The 20,553-nt window shown below is 41.0% G+C and overlaps 1 protein-coding gene across 1 annotated transcript; it reads right to left on the reverse strand.

The window, feature by feature from the left end:
• Positions 1-1,431: 1,431 nt before the first annotated feature.
• LOC108924972 (PR domain zinc finger protein 8-like) lies at positions 1,432-7,747 on the reverse strand. The gene is made up of 4 exons (XM_018736660.2): positions 7,496-7,747; positions 6,055-6,282; positions 5,034-5,256; positions 1,432-3,371 (listed from the first exon to the last, which is right to left on the reverse strand). The coding sequence occupies exons 2-4, from the start codon at positions 6,277-6,279 to the stop codon at positions 2,143-2,145; spliced, it is 1,677 nt and encodes a 558-aa protein (XP_018592176.1). The 5' UTR covers positions 6,280-6,282; positions 7,496-7,747; the 3' UTR covers positions 1,432-2,142.
• Positions 7,748-20,553: the final 12,806 nt, after the last annotated feature.

The raw sequence follows: 20,553 nt of genomic DNA on the forward strand, positions 1-20,553 counted from the left end.
CTCCCTTCCGGTGGGTCTGGGGTTCGAGTCCTGCTTGGGGTGCCTTGTGATGGACTGGCGTCCCGTCCTGGGTGTGTCCCCTCCGGTTCCCCGCGACCCTGTATGGGACAAGCGGTGTGTGTGGAATGAAATGGTTTGAGAAGGAACGATTGCATAAGAATAACCGGTTTCCTTGCATGTTTCCCTTGCTCGCGGCACAGGTGGCTCCCGCTCCGCTGCGCGAATATGGAGCGAAAAACCGCGTCTTTTCTGGAAGGAGCGTACGGAGCGCGGGGGACATCGATACCGACGCAGCGCTTAGGTGGGGAAGTGCATTGCACCTTCCCACTGCTAGGTGTCGCTCTTTAGCCATTTTCTCCAATTCCTACATACAGTCTATTCCAGCACAGGTGTCAACGTGTATGTGGCCAGGACTCTATTATGTGGTTATTATGCGCACTATTAGAAAGACAAAAAAAACCTACTTTGAAATTATCAACCGTATTTAAACCGTACTTAAATACTGCATAACAGAAAGCGTGAGTATATTCTGCCCGACTGTATTAATCAGACAATAATAAAATGGATAAGCAGTATATAGCTAACACTGAAAAAAAATGTTTTATGCTGAAATTACATTCATGATATGTTGCTGGTGTTGTGAGGTCGGTCCGTTATTCTAGACTGATACCTTTTTACAGTAAAATTTGTTGATAGTGCTATTTCTCGAGGGGAACGTTTTATCCTGTTATCCTGTTATTTTGGGAGATAAAGTGAAACAGATGTGTGGTAAACCTGGACACCAGAAATGACATTCCTTAAACATTTGTGCTTTTGGGCTGGATTTTTGTTGGCTCTTCTAGTATAAATCCAATGTGTATCGTGGATATTATTTGCTCTGCTTGAGCAAAATGAATGACAAATTAATGAAAACCACATGGACCTCAGATCAAATTGTTCCTATGTGATGTCAGGCCTCGCAAACTGGCGAACATGTTGTAGCCATACAAAGATTTTCAGGAATACTGGTAAAAGTAATAATGGCCAAAACAAAGAAGTTACTGTGTTCCAACAGTAGTGGTTTTTATAGTTTAAACCAAATAAACTTTGTAAATTACTGCATCTCACCACCCTGTTATGTTTCACTTAGCATCTCCAAAGGTTGTTGCTAAATTTTAGTCTTAAGCACTGATGTATATTCAACAAAGGTAACTTTTTAACTGATGTTGGAAAAAAGTGTCAAGAGTGTGTAAAAGGTACAATTTAGGATGTTAAATTCCCTTTAGCTATGCCACTAAGTTTTTAATCACAGCATCCAGGTCAAGGCTTAACAAACTATTTAATATCAGCCGAAGCACATTTATTTAGGACAAATCAAATAAAAAAAAAATAGTTTTCATTGGATTTATTTGAAAGGAATTTTATTGGTCTTTTAATTCTTTAATATGGGGGGACACTACATGTTCAATAATGAAGGAAACGTCCGAATTTTATCTTTCAAATCATATGTATGGGAAAGGAGCTTTTTCTTACCATGTGCACAATTACAATGTAAAAGTGCAAAAAAAAAAAAAAAAAAATCATCATAGTTGGAAAAAATAACAGTACAGTGAAGTAATACTAAAAGATGGATGAAAATAAATCTTTTTTATTGTCAAAGCATTCAGCACACTGGATAAACCCTTGGGTACTGTAAATTTCAGAAAAAGGGAGAGACAGTATTCCTCACTGACACAAAATATTACACTTTTCAGTCAAAAGTTATTTACACTGTATTGTATAGAATGCAGTTTAAATCCATATTTATTAAATATTACATGCACTTTCAAATATAGACTGACATACGAATCCCATCTGACTTAAATATAACCTTAACAATTTGTTTAAGCGTGAAAAAACAACAAGCAGTGTAACTTAAATTCCACGTTGTGTTTATTTTTCTGTATAGTAAAACATGTTTACACGTTTCATTTTCCCTTTTTATCCAAAAGTGCTCTCTATACAATAAATTTCTTTCGTCGAGATGCGGATTGCATACTTTTAGACATGACACCCGGTGAGGACGAGTTCTTTTTAAAGTGAAAGCATGTGCATTGAGGGACGTACTTCCAGTTTTGTCACTTTCCCGAAACAGTACACAACATAATTGGACGGCGTCCGCAGTCAGTTGTGGGACGTCATGTGGCGCGAGAGGTGGTGTCTCTCCCGGAACGACTCGTTACAGATGGGGCATTTCAGCTTCTCCTCCCTCCGCCTCTTCACCAGGGGCTCCATGGAAAACTCCTTCTTATGGTGAGAGCGCATGTGGTAGACCAGGTCAGAAGTCATGCGGAAGGAAGCGTTGCATTTGGCACACCAGTTCTGCGCCGGGAGGCACAGGGACGTGAAGGAGGGCGGCAGGAGCGTGAGGGCAGGGGGGACCTGCATCTGGACGGCGCCGGCGCTCTTGGGCCAGAAGGCGGCCGCGTAAACGAAGGGGCCGTGTTTGGGGAGGCCGCCCTGCAGCAGCTCCGTGCCCTGGAGCTTGGCGGCGAGGGGATCCGATGGGTACATCCTGGTCGGGGACAGGCCTCCCCCGAGGGCTGGGCGGCAGTCCACTGCGGGCAGCAGCTTAGGGCCCATCACCAGGGGGGAGAGCTGGGCAAAAGAACGGGCTGGCTGGCTGAAGGCACTCTTCCTCTCTGCACCGCCCCCACCTGGCTGAGAGACAGGGGCGAAGGCGCTGGTCGCCGGGGGGCCCTCTGGCCGGGACTGCGGCTGGGTCTCCGTCAGGGCCTGCCGTACACCAGCGTGCTTCTCCGAGGGGTGGTCTCCCGGCCGGCCCCCGTCTCTGTTCTCGGCGTTGAAGCTCTGGTGCTTAGCGCCATGCTTCTGGCCTTGCGGAGCCTTCCTGACCTCCGTAAAAGCGCTGCGCTTGATCTGCAATTCAGGACTGGACGGTGAGAGTAACCCCCGGTTCTCCCCCAGACCGTAACCAGCGCCGTACCGTGGAGCGACGCTTTCAACGTCTTCCTTCAAATCGTGCGATCGAGGCAGGCCTTCCATCAGGTCAGAGAGCCTCCTCTTGCTGACACACTTGCTCTTGATCTCTGCCTCCTTGTCGCTGGGCGGGCATGTCCGGTTATTCTCCAGATCCCTGGCTAAATTGTGGAAGTCTGTGGCAGGCTTGGCTTCCTGTGGATGGGCGTGTGCGTCAGAACCTCCGTGGCTTAGCTGGGGACTCGGTGGTGCGGAGGAAGGGCTCACGCGATCGCTGCCTTCTTTGGATATCTCATCCACACCGATGACTGCCGCTTTTTTGCTGCAGCGGAATCGGAGATGCGCCAAAAACGGGAATTCAAACTGGAAACGCTGGTTGCAGTCGGGACACATATAGGGAGGAACTCCTAGAACTGAAAAAAAAAAAAAAAGAAATAAGCAGATTACTCAGATATTAAAAAGATTTTACAAATTATTTTTTAAATTATGCATTGTAAAATTAATTAAAATTTTATTTAATATTAAAGATGTATTATGAAATGTGCGACATTTTTGGTTTTATTTTATTAGGAAGTAATAACATGTTGTGCAGCACAAGGACTGTACGGAGAACAAAAACAACCAGTTCACTTCAATAACGCAGACCTACTTTTATTATATTTGTTCTGTTAATTTATGAGTCAGTTTAATTCACCAAGCAGTAAAACTACCACAAACTAAAATTTATAGTATTTATTATTTTATCAGTGTAAACATAATAAATACATATACTGTATGTGTATGTATATAAAGCAAGTGTTAATTTTAATGTTCAAATATTCTCCCAGAGGTGGGAACACACTGCGTTTTGGTTTAAACGAATCATACTTTTGCTGTCACAGTTTTCTGTAGCATCATAAGCTGTTCATATCTTCTGTGGATGATATTGCCAATCAAAATATATGGATGTATGTTAACCGAACAGCATATATTCACAAGAAGATGCAAGCAAGCACAGTTTTTTTATTAGGCTGATGATTAGTAGCATAGGTAATTAAAACTAGCCATCTGTAATCTCACAGTAATGTAAAATGTGCCATGAAAAGCGTTACATCTGATGTAAATAAAATTTCAATTCAAAGCCATTCTAGAGGGAAAAAAGTTGATATTTGATCAGTGTGGTATAAAACTGTAAATTGCCACACTTGGCACAAAACCATTAGCTAGGAAATCAAATATCAATGAAAGCGTTATTAAATTCGTGTTCTCAGGTGTAATTAAAATTGCCAGCATTAATTCAATCTCTTGGACCAATTTGTACTCTATATATTTTAATGTTCACAGCGTGCAAATATCTGGATTTTGATGAAAAAGTTGCAAACTACTACTGTTGATTCCAGTGCGATCGGTCTCGTCAGTTTTATGTTATATGGTGAACAAAATGAGGAAGAGAAGCAATTTTCTTTTTTTTTTTCTATATTTCTTCCAGCTGAAAAACTGACATTTGATTTGCATGACACACACACACACACACACACATTTTCAGAACCGCTTGTCCCATATGGGGTGACAGGGAACCGGAGCCTACCCGGTAACACAGGGCGTAAGGCCAGAGGGGGAGGGGACACACCCAGGATGGGACGCCAGTCCATCGCAAGGCACCCCAAGCAGGACTTGAACCCCAGACCCACCGGAGAGCAGGACTGCGGTCCAACCCACTGCGCCACTGCGCCACCGCGCCCCCCGATTTGCATGACAATTCTAATGAATTCTGGAATGTTTGGACACCCTTCCGGAAGTTATTAGAAAGTGCTACATGTTCATACCTGTGATATACCGTAACCTTATGACCCTGAGCCCTCGCTCTTTGTATGTGGAAATATTCGCAATTTCTCAAGGTACTGTCTCTACTTGTACGCCTGCTGTGAACCTGTGCTGTTCATGAAACAAATTTTAAAAATGATTCTATTATTTTAAATAAATCTGTATAACTAGTTATGTATTCATAGTAATTTTCAGCATGCCAGCTTTTGTTCTTCACATGGAATAGTCTATATACCCCACCCATACTGGAGCATCACACCATATGGACCTACCTCTGAGCTTCCTCCCTGAGCTGAGAAGGAGAAGCTCCACAAGGTCTTTCCCGTACCACACCAGCAGCTCCTCGTCCTTCTCAATCCTTCGCAGAGACCTGTAGAACAGCTGGCCGCTCTTCACGTAGGCCTCCAGGTTCTGCTCGTCGCCGTTTCTTGCAGACTGCACGAGCCGGAGCCACATGAGGCTTTCTGTGGTGCCACTGGCCGTGGAGGTGTCCACCTGTAAGACGGAGAAGGTCGTGCAAAAAATGCCGTCAGGATGGGTTCAGCACGACAGCACCTCAGCAGCCGCTCCCTGCGGTGGTGCGACAAACCTTTGAACGTGTAACATTACATGGAAAAGAAATATAAAACAAAAATCCATTCGTGTCACACGTTGCTCTTTGAGATTCAAACAGTTCCAGGACTTAAATGTCTGAGTTTTGGAGAGTGAAACTGTTTCTAATGTAATGAACAAATCGCATTTTCGCCGAGATGTACGTCGCTTGGGAGAAAAGCGTCTGCTAAATGAATGAACGTAAATGTAAATGTTTTCTGGGCTTTTAGAACAGGAAATGGATATGAGAACGACAGACCGGCCGCATTAACACAAACGCGGGGAAACCTGTGTCTATGCGCTCTACGGTACCTTGAATACAATTACTACTCTTAGCTCACGCCTTCATCCAAAGTCATTTGCAATGGGAGATAACTTTATAATGCAACGGCAGGGTATTCGTGCTGAATCAATTCAGGGCACTACGGTAGCAGTGGGATTTGAAAAAGCACCCCTCAGTTTGACAGGAACAACCCTAATTGTCCCTTTATTGTCCATCTGTCCATCCGTTGTCGATAACTTGTGCAGTGCAAGGTGTTGGTAGTCAGGAGCCTGCAGAAGAGCAGGGAATGAGGCAAGGTGCACCTCTGCTGAATCTATAATTATGACTATTATTATAATAATTTGTAGACTGTTTAATTGGGGTGAAGAATTAAAGTAAAGAAAGATGCCCTAACGCTGCAGGAAACGTCGTGCTCCGACCCTGAAGATGTAGGGCGCTGTCCGCCTGTCCGTGGACTTGAGGGCGATGAAGGCGATGCTGTCGAACAGGGAGGTGTGGCTCAGGGCGCACGGGCCGAAGATGGCGTTCTGCGGGATGTCACAGGTGGTGAACACGCTCGTGAAGATGTCCGTCAAGCACTGCTGCACCGCCTTGGCGTCCCCGTCACACAGCAGCGTGTCCGAGCTGGATTCCTCCATCATCATCCCCTGCCGGTGGACAACAGCAGGAGGAGCGCTTCAGCTTACCGGCAGACCCCGCTCCTTCGTTAAGTCGGCGTCATCTAATTGGCTTCGCGCGCCGCGCGCCGCGCTCCGCTCCGCTCCCTTCAGTCATTACTGCGGCGGAAGCGCTACCGTTACGTAGGGAGCGCGGGTTTCACCGCTCTAGTAAGAAAGCGCCTGGATGCGCGGCTTCATTGCCGCCAAGTGTGCGCTCAAAGCTGGGCGCCAAGAAATGGAAAACGCGCGTACAGTGTCGCATCCCTCACAGTGCAACGTCATTATTCTCGCGCAAGGCGTCACTCCAGCAAATAAGTCTCCAAACTTATAATTTCTAATAAAAAAAAAAAAAAAGTCGCTTCAGTTGGAAACTCGATAGGATCGCAACGTTTAAAACGAACCTAATTTTATTGCATAAGGGAAAACTGTAAAGTTTAAATATTTTATGACTCCTGCAACAATAGTTTACATGTAAATAAAATGTTCTTTAAAAAATCAATCAATGGTAGAAACATTCCTTTAAAATGCATTTTAAAAAGTGCAAAAATCGCTAGTTTAACATCATATTTTAATGCTTTTTATTTAGAATATACAAAGAACGCATTTAACTTTGTCACAAACATTTTTAAGGACCAAATTCCATTAAGTATAAATTAGCATTATGCGCTTAATACTGAGAAATTCTTAATGACAAAGTACATGATTATGCAAGTACGAGATTAAAGCAGCTGTGAGCTGGAAGTGTCGGCGACTGCATTTTGTGCACTTTTCTGTCCAAAATCTAAATGTGTGCAACTTTTTTTTATTTTTTTTTTTTAAAGTAAATCTTCTCCCGAGCCGGGCCCCTTATTGTATAAAGGGGAAAGGACACAAAAGATTGGGAAGTGCGCTCGCATTTCAATGAACTCGGACAGCAAATGGTGGGAACATCTAGAACTGTGGTGAATGCAACAAAATGCACCTTTTGTTCTGCTTACATAAAACAAATGATGCGCCGTGGAACAAACGGCTTCACGAATCAACAGCATGCCATGATGATACAGCCGCAGTTTCACAAACACCCTGCAATCTCATAAAGAAGATGCGCGCTGGATCAGTTTCCTTCGTTGCCTTTTCCAGATCATCATCCATTGCTTCAGAAGAACTTGGAATAGCTAAAGAAAAAAAAAAAAAAAAAGGAAGAAACTGAAAACAAACTTACCTGTTTTATTTAAGATAATATTCCAGAACGATCGAGCGAGCGTAGCTGTGAGGTGCCTGCGAAACAGAACTATTTCTCGCGCCCCCCACCGCCCCCCTTCGAAGGCAGTCAACGCATCTCCCCGACGCGCGAAAGCGAAGTGGCGCTCGCACGCTCACGCGCTGCCCCCCTCCTCGTGCGCCGCGCGCCGACTGCGGGACCGCGCCGATGGGCTCCGTGCACTGCGCTCGAGGGCCCACCGACGCACACTTTTTGTTCGCAGCCCATAATCTGCCCAATGAGGCGTGTCACTCCCCCGTCTCCTCCTTTTAACTCTTCGCTGCCCGGGCGGGCGCGTCTCTGGGAAATCCACCTGCTCCGCGCACTGTGTGTGAGCGCCCCGTGTTTTTAACGCTAAAACACAGAACCCGCCTGTTTATTGGATGTTATTGATTGTGTACAAATATATTCACTGACTAGACGGAGCAATCCGAAATGAAACAGGTAAGTTCCCATTTCCAGATACTCCTCACTTTAGTTTTTTAATAATAATAGGTAAACCGCCCCAGCCCAAGCCAGGCCAGTTGTTTGTTAGCTTGTACATGATTATTAGATGTCTAATGTCTCGAATGTTGTGATTTTTTTAAAATTTTTTTTTAAACAAAATAATTAGAGAAAAATTCGTTTTGCAAAAAATTTGAATTAACCACGCGGTATTGCAGATTCTGTAATACATCTGATTATTCAATTCAGCTGTATTATAATAAATAGATTTTTAATGTAAGATTTCATATATATAATCATATCATTATTTTATACCTTTATTCTGGATTATTTGTAGACAATGTGTACGTGTCAGTGTGGTTTTCGAGAAAATGACTTCCAATATGCCCGCTAAGTGCATGGGTTTGTCATTGAGACAGCGCTTTTTGTCAGTTTCGGGTGGGTATACACACTTTTTGTGTCTTTTGTGCGTGCGCGCGCGCGTCTGTGCGCGTGTGTGTGTGCGTGTGTGTGCGTGTGTGCGTGTGTGTGCCTTGTCTTCCAAAACTAGGATGAGCCTGACAGATGACACGGCAGGTTATAGACAGCACTAGGCAGTTAACCTTTTGTGGCCCTGGACCTTTGTAATTAAAAAGTGCTCATTAATCCCATCAGAATATGTCAGCATGTGTAACCTTAATCATAGCACATTGTGTTTAAGCCCCAGAGTCAGTTACTGAAAAGGAAAAGGGTATAACTTTTTTCATTCAAGCGGAAGATCCCTGTTATAATAAGTGGATTTAAGAAAATATAGTATCGCACTAGTACATAAACAGCAAATATATTTCACAAAAGGATTTTTTGAGCATCACAGTATGTGTCAGAACTTTGCAGTGCTCATACATGTCTTACTTTCTTGTGTTTATATTCAATGTTTTTTTAAGCATTAACTATTATATATATTTTAAATATATGAAATGGAGAAAAGTTTTGTGTCAACTGACTTCACATTTATACATTATACCTTTTCCTTCACAAGTTAACTGAAATGCTGAAGTGTAATAATCTTAAGGATTAAACAAACATGTAGAAATATTTTACTTAAACTACACCCCTTCAGTGAGGATCATTTATAAGAGGACATTGGATATTATTATTTAACAAGTTAGTATTTAATTAAATATTTTACAGTAAAACTCATTAAATGGCCTTTTACTTCATGGAACTAAAGTGTACCTAAGATGGAGTGATGTGAATAATGAAATTTAGCCATGCAGAATAATGGCATGGCTAACAGTTATGAGTTTTTACCATATGTACTTTCTTTTCCATTATTTCATTTTATCTAAATTTTAATGTGCTATAAATGATATGAAGATGGAAAAAAATGTTAAAATAAAAATGAAGCATGAATTTAGACTATGTGATTATAAATTAGACTCATTCTGCTACTATTATTCTTCTCTATATTATTTACTATTTTATATAATCATTATTTGATTATTTCTTGAAAAGGCACCAGGTTTACTTATTTTGCCTCTAAAACAAGATCAGTTAGCAAGAATAAAACTAAGATCTAAAAAAACAGACCTACAGCATGCAATGAACATATTGTACTGAAATGTATTATTTGTATTTTTGAAACAGGACATTTTGTAAGCGTAGCTTAATAGAAGCTAATGCAGTACAACTCAAGATATACATCATAAGATTAAGGCAAATGTTTTCCTTCCAGCCACTGTATATCCAAACATTTCCTTTTTCATACAATATTTGAAAAGAAAAACCATGAAGATCATTGAACAATCACTTACTTGCATTTTCCTAAATCTTAGTAGGAGCTGGTAGCAGGAAGATGACTGCAGGTGCCCCTAACTGCACTTTGTAATAGACCCTGGCTGAGGGAGAAAAGGCGTGCAATTCATTTTTTCCTAACAATTACTAATTAGTCATGTGGGTACGTTGGATCCTGCTTCTTTCTACAAGCTCAATTTACTGAGCTGCTGTCCAAGAATACGGAACAGAAGACAGTTTTTGCTTTGAGTTTTTTAAGATAAATAAGTTTGCGAAATGATTTAAAAATCAGCTGTTTTCAAATATATTCATTTTAAAATGCATTTGAAGATATTGCTGAAATGACTGTTTTCTTTGCTAAACATATGAAGAGTACTTATATTTATTCACATTTACATTTATTCATTTAGCAGATGCTTTTCTCCAAAGCGACATACATCTCACATACATCAAACATCATGAGTGCATTACATCAACAGTACTTGCTATATTTTACCCTCATTGTTGTTCCAATCAACTATTTCAGCCGTTTGAACTCATATGTTGCATATAATGCTGTGACGTTGCTTTCTTATTCAATCCTAATAAAAAAAATTTAAAATATTTTCACTTGCTTAAGTTTGAAAGCAATTTGTTGCCTCAGTATTAGACTTGTTTGTCTTATGCCCAAAAATCGGTGCTTAAATTGTATTTTTTTTTCTTTCCAAGATGTGTAAGGTTACAGTAACAATATGTAACCTCAAATATGAAAGAAAAACATTGTGGTGCTTGTAATGACTTACGGCCTGGGAGGATTTAACTCCTTTAGTGAGAAAGCGCTATTTTATTATAGTGGTTTACCTACTGATTTATACTGGGATGCAAAATTGGATTATTGGGATATTCTGCTTTTAAATTGCATTAATCCAGCATCAAATTTCCCCAGAATATCCTTTAATATTAAATGAAGAATAAAAACTGGTGCCATTTTTGATTATGTCCAAGTAGCGTTAAAGAACATAAGAGAAACGTGTCAAATGTCACATTTTTCAGCTGTTCTCTTGAAGCCATTTGTCTGATTCCATGTAAAATTTCTCAGACTTCCTTTCCTTTCATTACTGAATACACTGGTGAAGGTGTACTCACATTGACAACACATACACTGCAGCATGTGTGATGTTTCGGTGTCACAAAATTTTGTAAAAATACGTGTAAACAATACAAAGTATTTTCATATACAGTATTCAATGTGTAATTGACAAAAAGATTCATCACTCGCATAGCATTTAGGCTACAGCGTGCTGCTGGAACTTGTTTTAACAATATTTTTGCTAATTCCGTCACGTCTCATGCTGTCCGGACTACACAAAGTCAGTGTTGAAAGTCAGCTGTGTGTGACGGAGTGAGCCGCGCTCTGGGTCGCGGAAGCGGCTCATGGCTGCACTTCCCTCATTCTTTCCAAAGGAGGGCAGAAGAAGAAAGAGAGAAGTCACGGCGAGAGCAGAGCGCGTGAGTCCGAGCAGAGTTGCCCTGCCTCTTCCTCCCTCCCTTCGGCACTCCCTCCCTGCAAACAGCCCTGTTGCTCATTAGATCATGACCTTGTTTATATAACGTCATCACGTTCTTCCTGAGAGTCTTCCGTAAGCGTGTTCGCTCACATGGCTGCTCCTTCCTGTAATGGATCCTGCTGCGTCCGTATGAAAAAAGAAGCCTTGGGTTACCATCAGGGAAAATTTACTCTGGCGGGGGGGCCCGCCAAGTGCTTAATACGTTTATACAATCTTCCTCCTGCTTTAAGTGCGTCCAGTCTATCACATCTTTTCATTGGGTTTAGTTTAAGAAATACTTGTTCCTCCGTTTCAGACGACTTGAAATTAACGTTTAACTTTATTTGGGAAAATTTGGTGCTGTCGGTCTTCTTCAAAAGGTCCCCTAAAAATGACTCTCCTGAAGAAATAAAGTGTGGGAACTAATTCATAATGAGGCACTTTAATATGGGTTCAGTGATTATGCGATTGGTGGCCATCGCCAGGAAAAAGTCTGTGTGGCATATGGCACTTGAGCAGCCATATGTGCCAGTTTTCACAGGAGCTCGCACCATGGCACATGCTGGTGGGATGTTATAACCTCTGAAAAAACACAGCAAGTTGAGTGCAAAAGCACTCTGACCACTGCGCTGGTGTCCTTCCATGCAACTCCCGTTGTGCAACTCGCACAAAAGGCAAGGAATTTCTGAGCCGCAACTTTGCTTCGAGTCGACCTGATGACGGCATCGACCGCGCGCGCAAATTTTGTTTCCCTGCGAACCGACGTTGAAGGAATAAAGAAGGAAATTCTGCCTGATGCAGATTCTCAGATTCCGCCCGCACGGTAATCAACAGTTATCGCCGCTATCTTTTCATACAAACATTCCCAGCAGCCTTAGCAAAGCGCACAGTGCTTCAGTGTACACACTGAAAATAGCTGTGTACACAGAAAGAGATGTGACCTCATTTGGCGGTTCTATGAAAAACATTGTAGCTTCCGCTTCCAAAGTACTTCTTCATTTGAAAATTACTAAATGTCTTAAGTTTTCACAGACGCCAATATGTGAGAAAGACGAACGCTGCGTGTCGTAATTCGTAAAGCGCGCCGCATTTTACCTCACGGACGAAGGAAAGCGTGGACCCAGAGCGCGTAAACAGTACGAGCGATCGGTGCCGGTGGAAGGTGGGCAGTCGACTCTAAAAACACAGCCTTTGCTCTGGCCTCAACCAACAAAAGGAGCTCCGGACTGGGGGATGGACTGTAGGGTGGCTTTCACCCCCTTACAGCTACCCCTACCCCTACCCCACCCCTACCGCAGCCCCCACCTTTCGCAAAGCCGATGGACTCGCCGAGCTGAACCGCTGTGACAAGCCTTAGTGGCACAGGCCTGCCAGCCCCCCTGGGGCATCTGCTCGCCTCGTCGCTGACTGCGAGGGGCCCCTTGCCTGGTGGGGCCTGAGCCCGTGAGCCCTTTTCGCGGGTCCCGCTGTTTCCGGCTGACAGGCGGAGGGCGGGGACGAGCTATATACGAGGAGCCGCCGCTTCTCGCACGCTCTGCTGAGCTCCAGTATCAGCTACAGTGCTGTCAGCGGTTGACATAATCACTCCTATTGCATTAGCGCTCTGCGCTGAGCTACCGAGTCTGGCATGACCACTGCTCGGTGCTGCAGGATTCTTTGTATGGTGTTGCGAATCACATTTTACATTTCACCGGATAACACCTGCGTTTCTCTTGAAACAGACATGACGCTATTGTATTTCTTTTGAAAGTGTCCTCTTACATGCCAAAGGTCAAAGATAGATCAAGCTTCATCTTTTTCTTGCTCCTGAAACATGCATGGAGAGTACATTCATGATATTGCGCAATTTGAAATGTGTTGATGACTACCCCGTCGAATGCTTGTTTTCAGATAGAGATGAAGCCTGGTCTTTGACTAACTTATGGTGTCATTGGAAATTTAGGCCTAGCCTTTGCCTGTGTGTGGAAGACTGGCTCTGAAGGGTTAAAGTCAGTCTAACTAAGTTGCACTACTAACTTTCATAAATCTTCCATGAAATCTGACGTTTTGTTAATAGCAAGAAAATCACCATATACTCACAGTTTTTTGGACCTCTCTGCGGTTACATTACAATTTATATTCATTTCTTGTCATGCTTTTTCTTCTGGTTTTTGCAGTTACAATAAATGAGCATTAACTTTATTCAGTTTGATACCTCAGTGAATGATCGTTTTTGAAAAGTTGGCCTTTGCCATATTTAAATGTAGCGGCTAATATTTTTGGAGTAACTATAAAACATTTGATTATGACAGGATTTCTGATGTTAGCTAATCACACAATAAATGTAAAGTGTTTGACCTCTTTATTGGTTTGAGTTTGACAAACTTTGCAGCATTGGTGTAACTGGAAGGAACTGAGCAATGAGTTGTAGGCTATGGATATTTGATTTTGTTTTTGGCTAGGATATTTCAATTTTGGGGGGTGCAGTGGGACAGCGGGTTTGGCCGGGTCCTGCTCTCTGGTGGGTCTGGGGTTCGAGTCCCACTGGGGTGCCTTGCAGCAGATTGGCGTCCCGTCCTGGGTGCGTCCCCTCCCCCTCCAGCCTTATGCCCTGCGTTGCCGGGTTAGGCTCCAGCTCCCCGCTCGGGATAAGCGGTTTCAGCCAGTGTTTGTGTATTTAAATTTTGGATAGTTTTAACAAGTGACTGTTTACCGTGACAGTCTGGGAATTTGTGGTTCAAAAGCAGAGCAGACATAAAAGTATTTCAACATGATCATGACAACTGAAGAAACATGCCACAGGAAAACATTTCCAGGAACTTCACTCTGCTGTATGACCATAAAAAAAGCATGATGGGGGCTTAGATAAAGAAACCGGCAACAAAGAAACAAGTGTTAATTACATGAATGGTGAATTACAGGAACAATGTTTTACATTTAAATATATCTGTTTTTCTTTACTACATGATAGAGGTTCTGAAAAGAAAAAAAAAAAAAAAACAGACAATAAAATACAACTGTATGTAACAAATGCTTATGACTGGATCAGAAAGGTCAGAGAGCAAAAACATGTATTTTTTTAATACTTTGAGTACATTTATAAATATTGTACAACATATATATTCATTCACATTAGAGTGATTATGTATTAAGTACTGATGGCCAAGATTGGTGGTTTTTCTGGGTTGTGTTACTCATGTAATGAACATTAGTGCATATGGTGGAAAGAAACAAACTGTACTTAAGAATCACACGTCTGCAACTATGTCTCTTAAGGTAATGCACAAACTGTATTTTCTATGAGATGTACATCACTTTGGAGGAAAGTGCCTGCTAAATGAATAAATGTAAATGTAATGTCTCTCTTTTTTCTAATGTAATGCACACATTTTATTTTCTCTAAGATTTACATTGTTTTGGAGGAAAGCATCTGTTAAATGAATAAATGTAAATGTAATAGTTACACTTCAGTCTTCAGTTTCTCAAAGCATGCACACAGCAGCTGTATATTTTTAGCGGTTTATGCCCTGTTCAATCTGATTTTCTTAAATATTTGTGGGTGCTTCTCAAACATAAGCCATCATTAGTAGGAAACACACTATACAGTGTTCTGTGGGAATGACTCTTAGAAGATTTTAGACATTGCAATAACAGAGGTTTAGTAATATGATGTGCGTTAGTGACCAGTGAGTCACCCTGCTCAGGATCTGTTGGGGAAACCTGAGACTGCATCATGCGAACAAAACAGTTCTGAAAAGAAAAAAAAAAAAATCAGAACAAAAAAAATGCTCTCGAGAGCCACAATATGCCCAGTCTGTTCTTCACTAAAGGATTAACCATATCCTTCCTGAGTTAATATAGACTAATTTAGGTTGTCCAAGAATAAAAGCACATGCTTGCTTTTATGTTTACAAAAATCTAGACCTAATTTCTTACAGGCTGATTTGTACAAAATCTCATATATTTAAGAATTTTTTAATCATTGGTCAATTGCCAGCACAGAATCCTCAGCTCAAAGTAAGAATTTAGTGTAATAAAGCAGTAAGAGCAAGTAGCAGCAAAGTAATTATCATGATCATCATGATCATCCATTTTGTTCTTCCTGTTGATATACTTAAATTTGAAAAATAATGTTGCTTTACTGAAACCAAAATCCCATGTTTGTTTGTATCAGCAGAAAAAGTACTGGTGAAGTCATTACCAAAAAAATCAGAATAGCTGCCTTTTTTACTTGTACTTTGGATCTTGCAGTAGTCAGTGCTGCTGCTTTTGGACACAAAGGTTACTGGTTCAAATCTCACCTACTGCTGTATTACCCCTGAGCAAGGTACTTATGTAAAACTGCTCCAGTAAAATCAGCCAGCTGTATAAATGGCTAAATAGCTGTACGTAGCTTAATATTGTAAGTTGCTGTGGAGAAAAGTGTCAGCTAAATGAATAAATGTAAATGCAACTGAAAACTCAGAAATACAGCTTGTGTCTGAATTAATTCCCAGTAAACATTCAAAATTAGATATATTTGAATCAAAGTTATGCGCTGCCAGTGACCCACGTAAGCACTCGTGATTTTAGAATGCTATATACACACTTATTAAGTAGAAGTTGGAACATGGCAACTTGAAACCACTTGCAGATAAGATGCTAGCAGTTTAGAAGTGTCTTTATGTCTTCAGGCCAACTGATCAGAGAGGGTTTATTGTAATTAAAAAGCCACAGGAATCATATACTGAACAGTTGACATTGCATCCTTACATAAGCAAGAAGTAGTTAAGTATATAAGCAAGCAAGCAAGCTGACAAAGACAAGAAATATTAGTCTGTTCTAAAGTGACATTCTCTTTTCAATTTTTTACACATTTATTGTAAATAGGTTTTGTCAGAACCTCTAAAACTACTCTTTCTGTTCATAAATACAGTCAAAACTATATTTTAATGCTAATATGTGAAAAAGAACTGGAAAATGTGTTGTCAGGAATTTCATCAGAAGCGATGCCAATTCCAGTCTTTATAATTGGTCCCATATATATCTGGCCTTACCAACATCTTGATACGAAAATAGTGGATGGGATCAGAGACGATCTTGAGCACCAAATGCTCAGATTCCAAATCAAGTAAGCATCGTTTTAATTTCTGCCAGTAGTGTGCTTTCGGTAGAATTTAACCAAACTTCTGCTGTGGCCATCCTTTATGCTTCTAACTAAGAAGTGACTATAACATGGACTGAAGGCCATGCTCAAGGACTCAATGTCCAGAAAAATATTGCAGAGATTGCCTGTGGTTTGCTGGTATCTTAAATGTGCTCGTTAAGTGTACATCCAAGTCGCTCATTAACGTCAAAAAACTTTAACCTTCGAGCGTTGAGAAGACTGTTCCAGAATGTAGTGAAAAGGACACTGCCCACTGTCTAACCAACCTTTTTAGTTCACTTTGGAAAACGGACACGTGATACAAACTCATGTCACACCATATAAACATAGTAGACAAAAAGGCATCTCAGTTACTAAACCGAACTGGTGGAGCAGGCTGTGTAGTAAATTAACTGATTCTTAGGAGAGACAGCAGTGTACTTCATCCAAGCTCCATGCCTTCATTTGCTAAAGGGGAAATAAAAATATTGACAATTTTTCGGTTTTTTCCAGTTTATTTGAGGACTTCCTAATCTAGATTTGAGAATATTGTTTTGGTCAGCAATCACTTCCCGTTCTAAAGTCACCATTTTTGTTTTGCATCGTCCTTTAATTGCTGATGGTATTGAAATAATGTAAAAAGAGAAACTCGTGCTTGCTTTTCCAGTAGTTCTTCTCAGATGTCTGTTTTTGATTTTCACTTGAGTCCCTCTACTACTGTACAGTTTCTTTTTGTTCTACTGCCTGTTCAATTCTCGCTCAAACAATAACGGACATTTCTTTGCACTGCACTTTCAAAGGGAACGTCATCAAACAGCACTTTTCTCCAAGTATATCTTAGCACAGAGCTTTCATGCAAATAGATAAAGTTTTAAGTTCAAAACATACAGTAAATAAACCAGAAGTAAAATTGGTTTAATCTGGCCTTAATACTTTGACTGACTATTGTACATGTAACCGCAACACATTACTATTGTTCATCTAACCACAACCGCTTTGTCTACAGAAATAACATCACATGAAAGGAAATCAAGAATTCACAAACACACTGTATTTACATTCCCTAATAGAGCATATGTAAATTCTTAAGTGAAGGAAAAAAAAAAAAAAAAAAAAAAAAAACTAGAAATCTGTGGTGAACAAAGATTTTTAGTTTTAACATACATATACAGCATATGTATATAGAAAAGCATTTTCACTACGTTCACTCTACGTACACCCTAATATTAATTAGCAGCACATTTTAGACACAAATCTGTGTTTGGAAGAGGAAAGCAGGTGAAGAAAATCTGATTTGACATTATTTATTCCACATTAACCATGCATTACATTTCAAATACTTTCCTTTCCAAGTGTGTTTTCCTTAAGAGAATTGAGCAATACATAAAATCAAGACGATGGAAAAGAGGATGTCACCCTATTCACTGCCTGTTTCCTTTCCCAAGAAGCGGTAAATTTTAAAAATAGCTCACAGAATGATTTAAAGTCAGCTGGTTAGTTATCAAAGTGTGCTGTGAAATTGCGTATATACACAGCAGGCAAATTACCGGACTTCCCTTTCGCACAAAACATCACACGCCTTTACAACATAAAGTTCAGTAACAATAAAATAAATACAACATGGGACTAATGTGTTTGTATACTGCATTTATAACTGATTTGTCATCAAGACAAGTCTTCAATATTTCTACATATGAAATTTTAGTTTCCCAAATGTGATAGCGGCATACTGCACATAAGATGTAGTTACTAAGGCAAATGCTTCCCAGCTTGATTTGTAAGAGCTGTGCAGTTGGTGCATTGGGCCTTGCCTGAATTGTGGACAGGCTTGAGATGTAGCACCTCTCTTGACAGGTACGCAAGCCCGGTGGGATGAATTGGAGCGTGAATGGACGGCTGGGGCTGTGCAAAGCTGCTGCCACACACCACTCAGGGAAGCGGTGGGGCACTGGCCCTGATTGAGGTCTTTTCGCAGGCTGAGGCTGCTGAACACTCTCCCCCTGTCTGCTCAGATCTCCATCGAGATTGTTCCCCTTGCTGAAGATGCCTTGATGTCGGCAAAACCAGTAGCCCTGGAAGCCGGGCAAGGGAGTGTTTTTGGGTGGGTGGTTTTTAAGGTGTCGAGAAAGGCTCAGTGCAGACCGTTCTTATTAGTCTGACAGGCTTGGCAACAGCACCGATTAACTCCATTCAGTGTGGATTATTTCAACTGTGGATGTGCTGAAGGGAACGTGATGAGAGGTGACACTAGGACCTGAATGGAGTTTAATATGATGCCCATTAAGGAGACTCTTCTCTGTCTTTAGTCAAACTGCCACTGATGGAGCTCTAACAATCCCACATTTGAGCAGGTCTCCATTAGTCTTACAAACTAAATATATCTATGATTTTTCAGTGGCAAGAGAAAACAAAATATGACAATGATAAGCATCAGTTCTGCCATAAATCCTTGCACCTCTATTTTCAATTTCTTGTGTTTATTTTGTCTCTTTTTTGTCATCTGTGCTTACTGGATTTCATGTTCCAAGAAAGATGTAAGATCTTTACATGATTACTTGTAAATGTACAAATACACAATGAAATATTCATTTAGCAGATATTTTTCTCCAAATGGCCTTGATAAAACTACGGCTATAGTAAATACACTACTATTTAGCTGACACCTTTGCTCTGAGACTTGCTGTGCTAGACACACTATGATAAACTATCTACAATCATTCACCCACCTGGAAAGCTGAGCCATGTTATGCGCGCGCACACACACACACACACACACACACACACACACACACACACACACACACACAAATTCAGAATGCTCACTTTACTTGAAACCTGTCTTTGGATTGTAGGAGAAAATAAGAGGACCTGGAGGAAAATAGCACGGATTCAAGTCTATGTTTGAATGCACAGGCTACATGCTGTGAGGTATAGGCTGTACCCACTGTGCCATCTATTAATAAGAACACAATAATATTTTCAGACAGACTGTTGAATCTGAATCAAAGGGATGAATTGTTTCTGAACTTCATTTCCAGCCACAGACTGGCAATAACATTTACATTTATTTATTTAGCAGATGTTTTTCTCCAAAGCGACGTCCAATGATTTTCTCCAAAGTGACTTTCAAATTCCATAAGAAAGACAATATTGAAACACAAGGTAGCTCATAAGTGTATCAGAGCACCTTGTGACAAAAGCTGATTTTTTTTTTTTACTTTTTTCATTCAAACCAAGGCCATATGTTCTGGACATTTGGTGGAAGACAGGTCCTGAGTCATCAGCAGATCATAACCTGTTGATGGGTTGGGTCAGGGGAGACCACAGCACAGACCTGAGAGGTCCAAACCAGTAGAAGCACTGTGCTGGAAATGCCTGGCAGAGACATTGGCGTGTGTAGAGGTAAACTCCCACCTTTGGGGGATCTTATCATATTCCAAGGTTGGTAGGAAAAAAGGAGAATAGGCCTGTACAAGTAGTCACATGTAGCATCATTCAGAAGGTAGATACTGCCAGTCATGAAATCATCAACCCATTGCAAGACACCAAAAGTGAAAAAAGGCATTTGGTTAAGGAGGGCGCTTTGTTAGCAGATCTGGCAGACCAGGAAGACCATAGCAGTATCAGCCACAGAAGAAAAACCCAAAGGCAGAAAGGAGAAACTTCCCAAATGCTGAAAAGCAACTTCCTGTAGGCCATTTGGAGAGCTTGCTTGTGGAAAAAACATTCTCGCATGCTTCCGTTAGTGCCCTCTCTCTTTCCGTTTACTTTCTTACTGGGATTTTGATATTTTTGCTTCTTTGTTTCTATCACTTCTATACTAAGGAGTGTGGAGAAGGAAAGTCATAAAGCTCACATCTGTTTGGTTGTTTCTTTTTTCTGTAGGAAGTATAAAAGTAGTGTAGTGAGGAAGGTAGCTGAAGACTTTGATGTGGGTTTTGACCTCTGTTTCTGGGTTTGATTTAGAAAGTTGCTTGTTTGAAAACATTCAGGTTAGTTAGGGTTTTTCTTTGTGTTTCTTGTTGGCTCTTTATTTTTGTACGCTTTTAATATTTGCCCTTTCACAAGAACATTAAACACACACTCCTGTTAGTGCATGCTATTGCCTGTCAATTCATAACTTGCTACAAAAACCACTGTATACCTCTAAACAGGTGGCATGGTGGCACAAT

The sequence above is a fragment of the Scleropages formosus genome, chromosome 6 (assembly GCF_900964775.1).
Source record: "Scleropages formosus chromosome 6, fSclFor1.1, whole genome shotgun sequence".
In the NCBI taxonomy this organism is placed as follows: Eukaryota; Metazoa; Chordata; class Actinopteri; order Osteoglossiformes; family Osteoglossidae; genus Scleropages; species Scleropages formosus.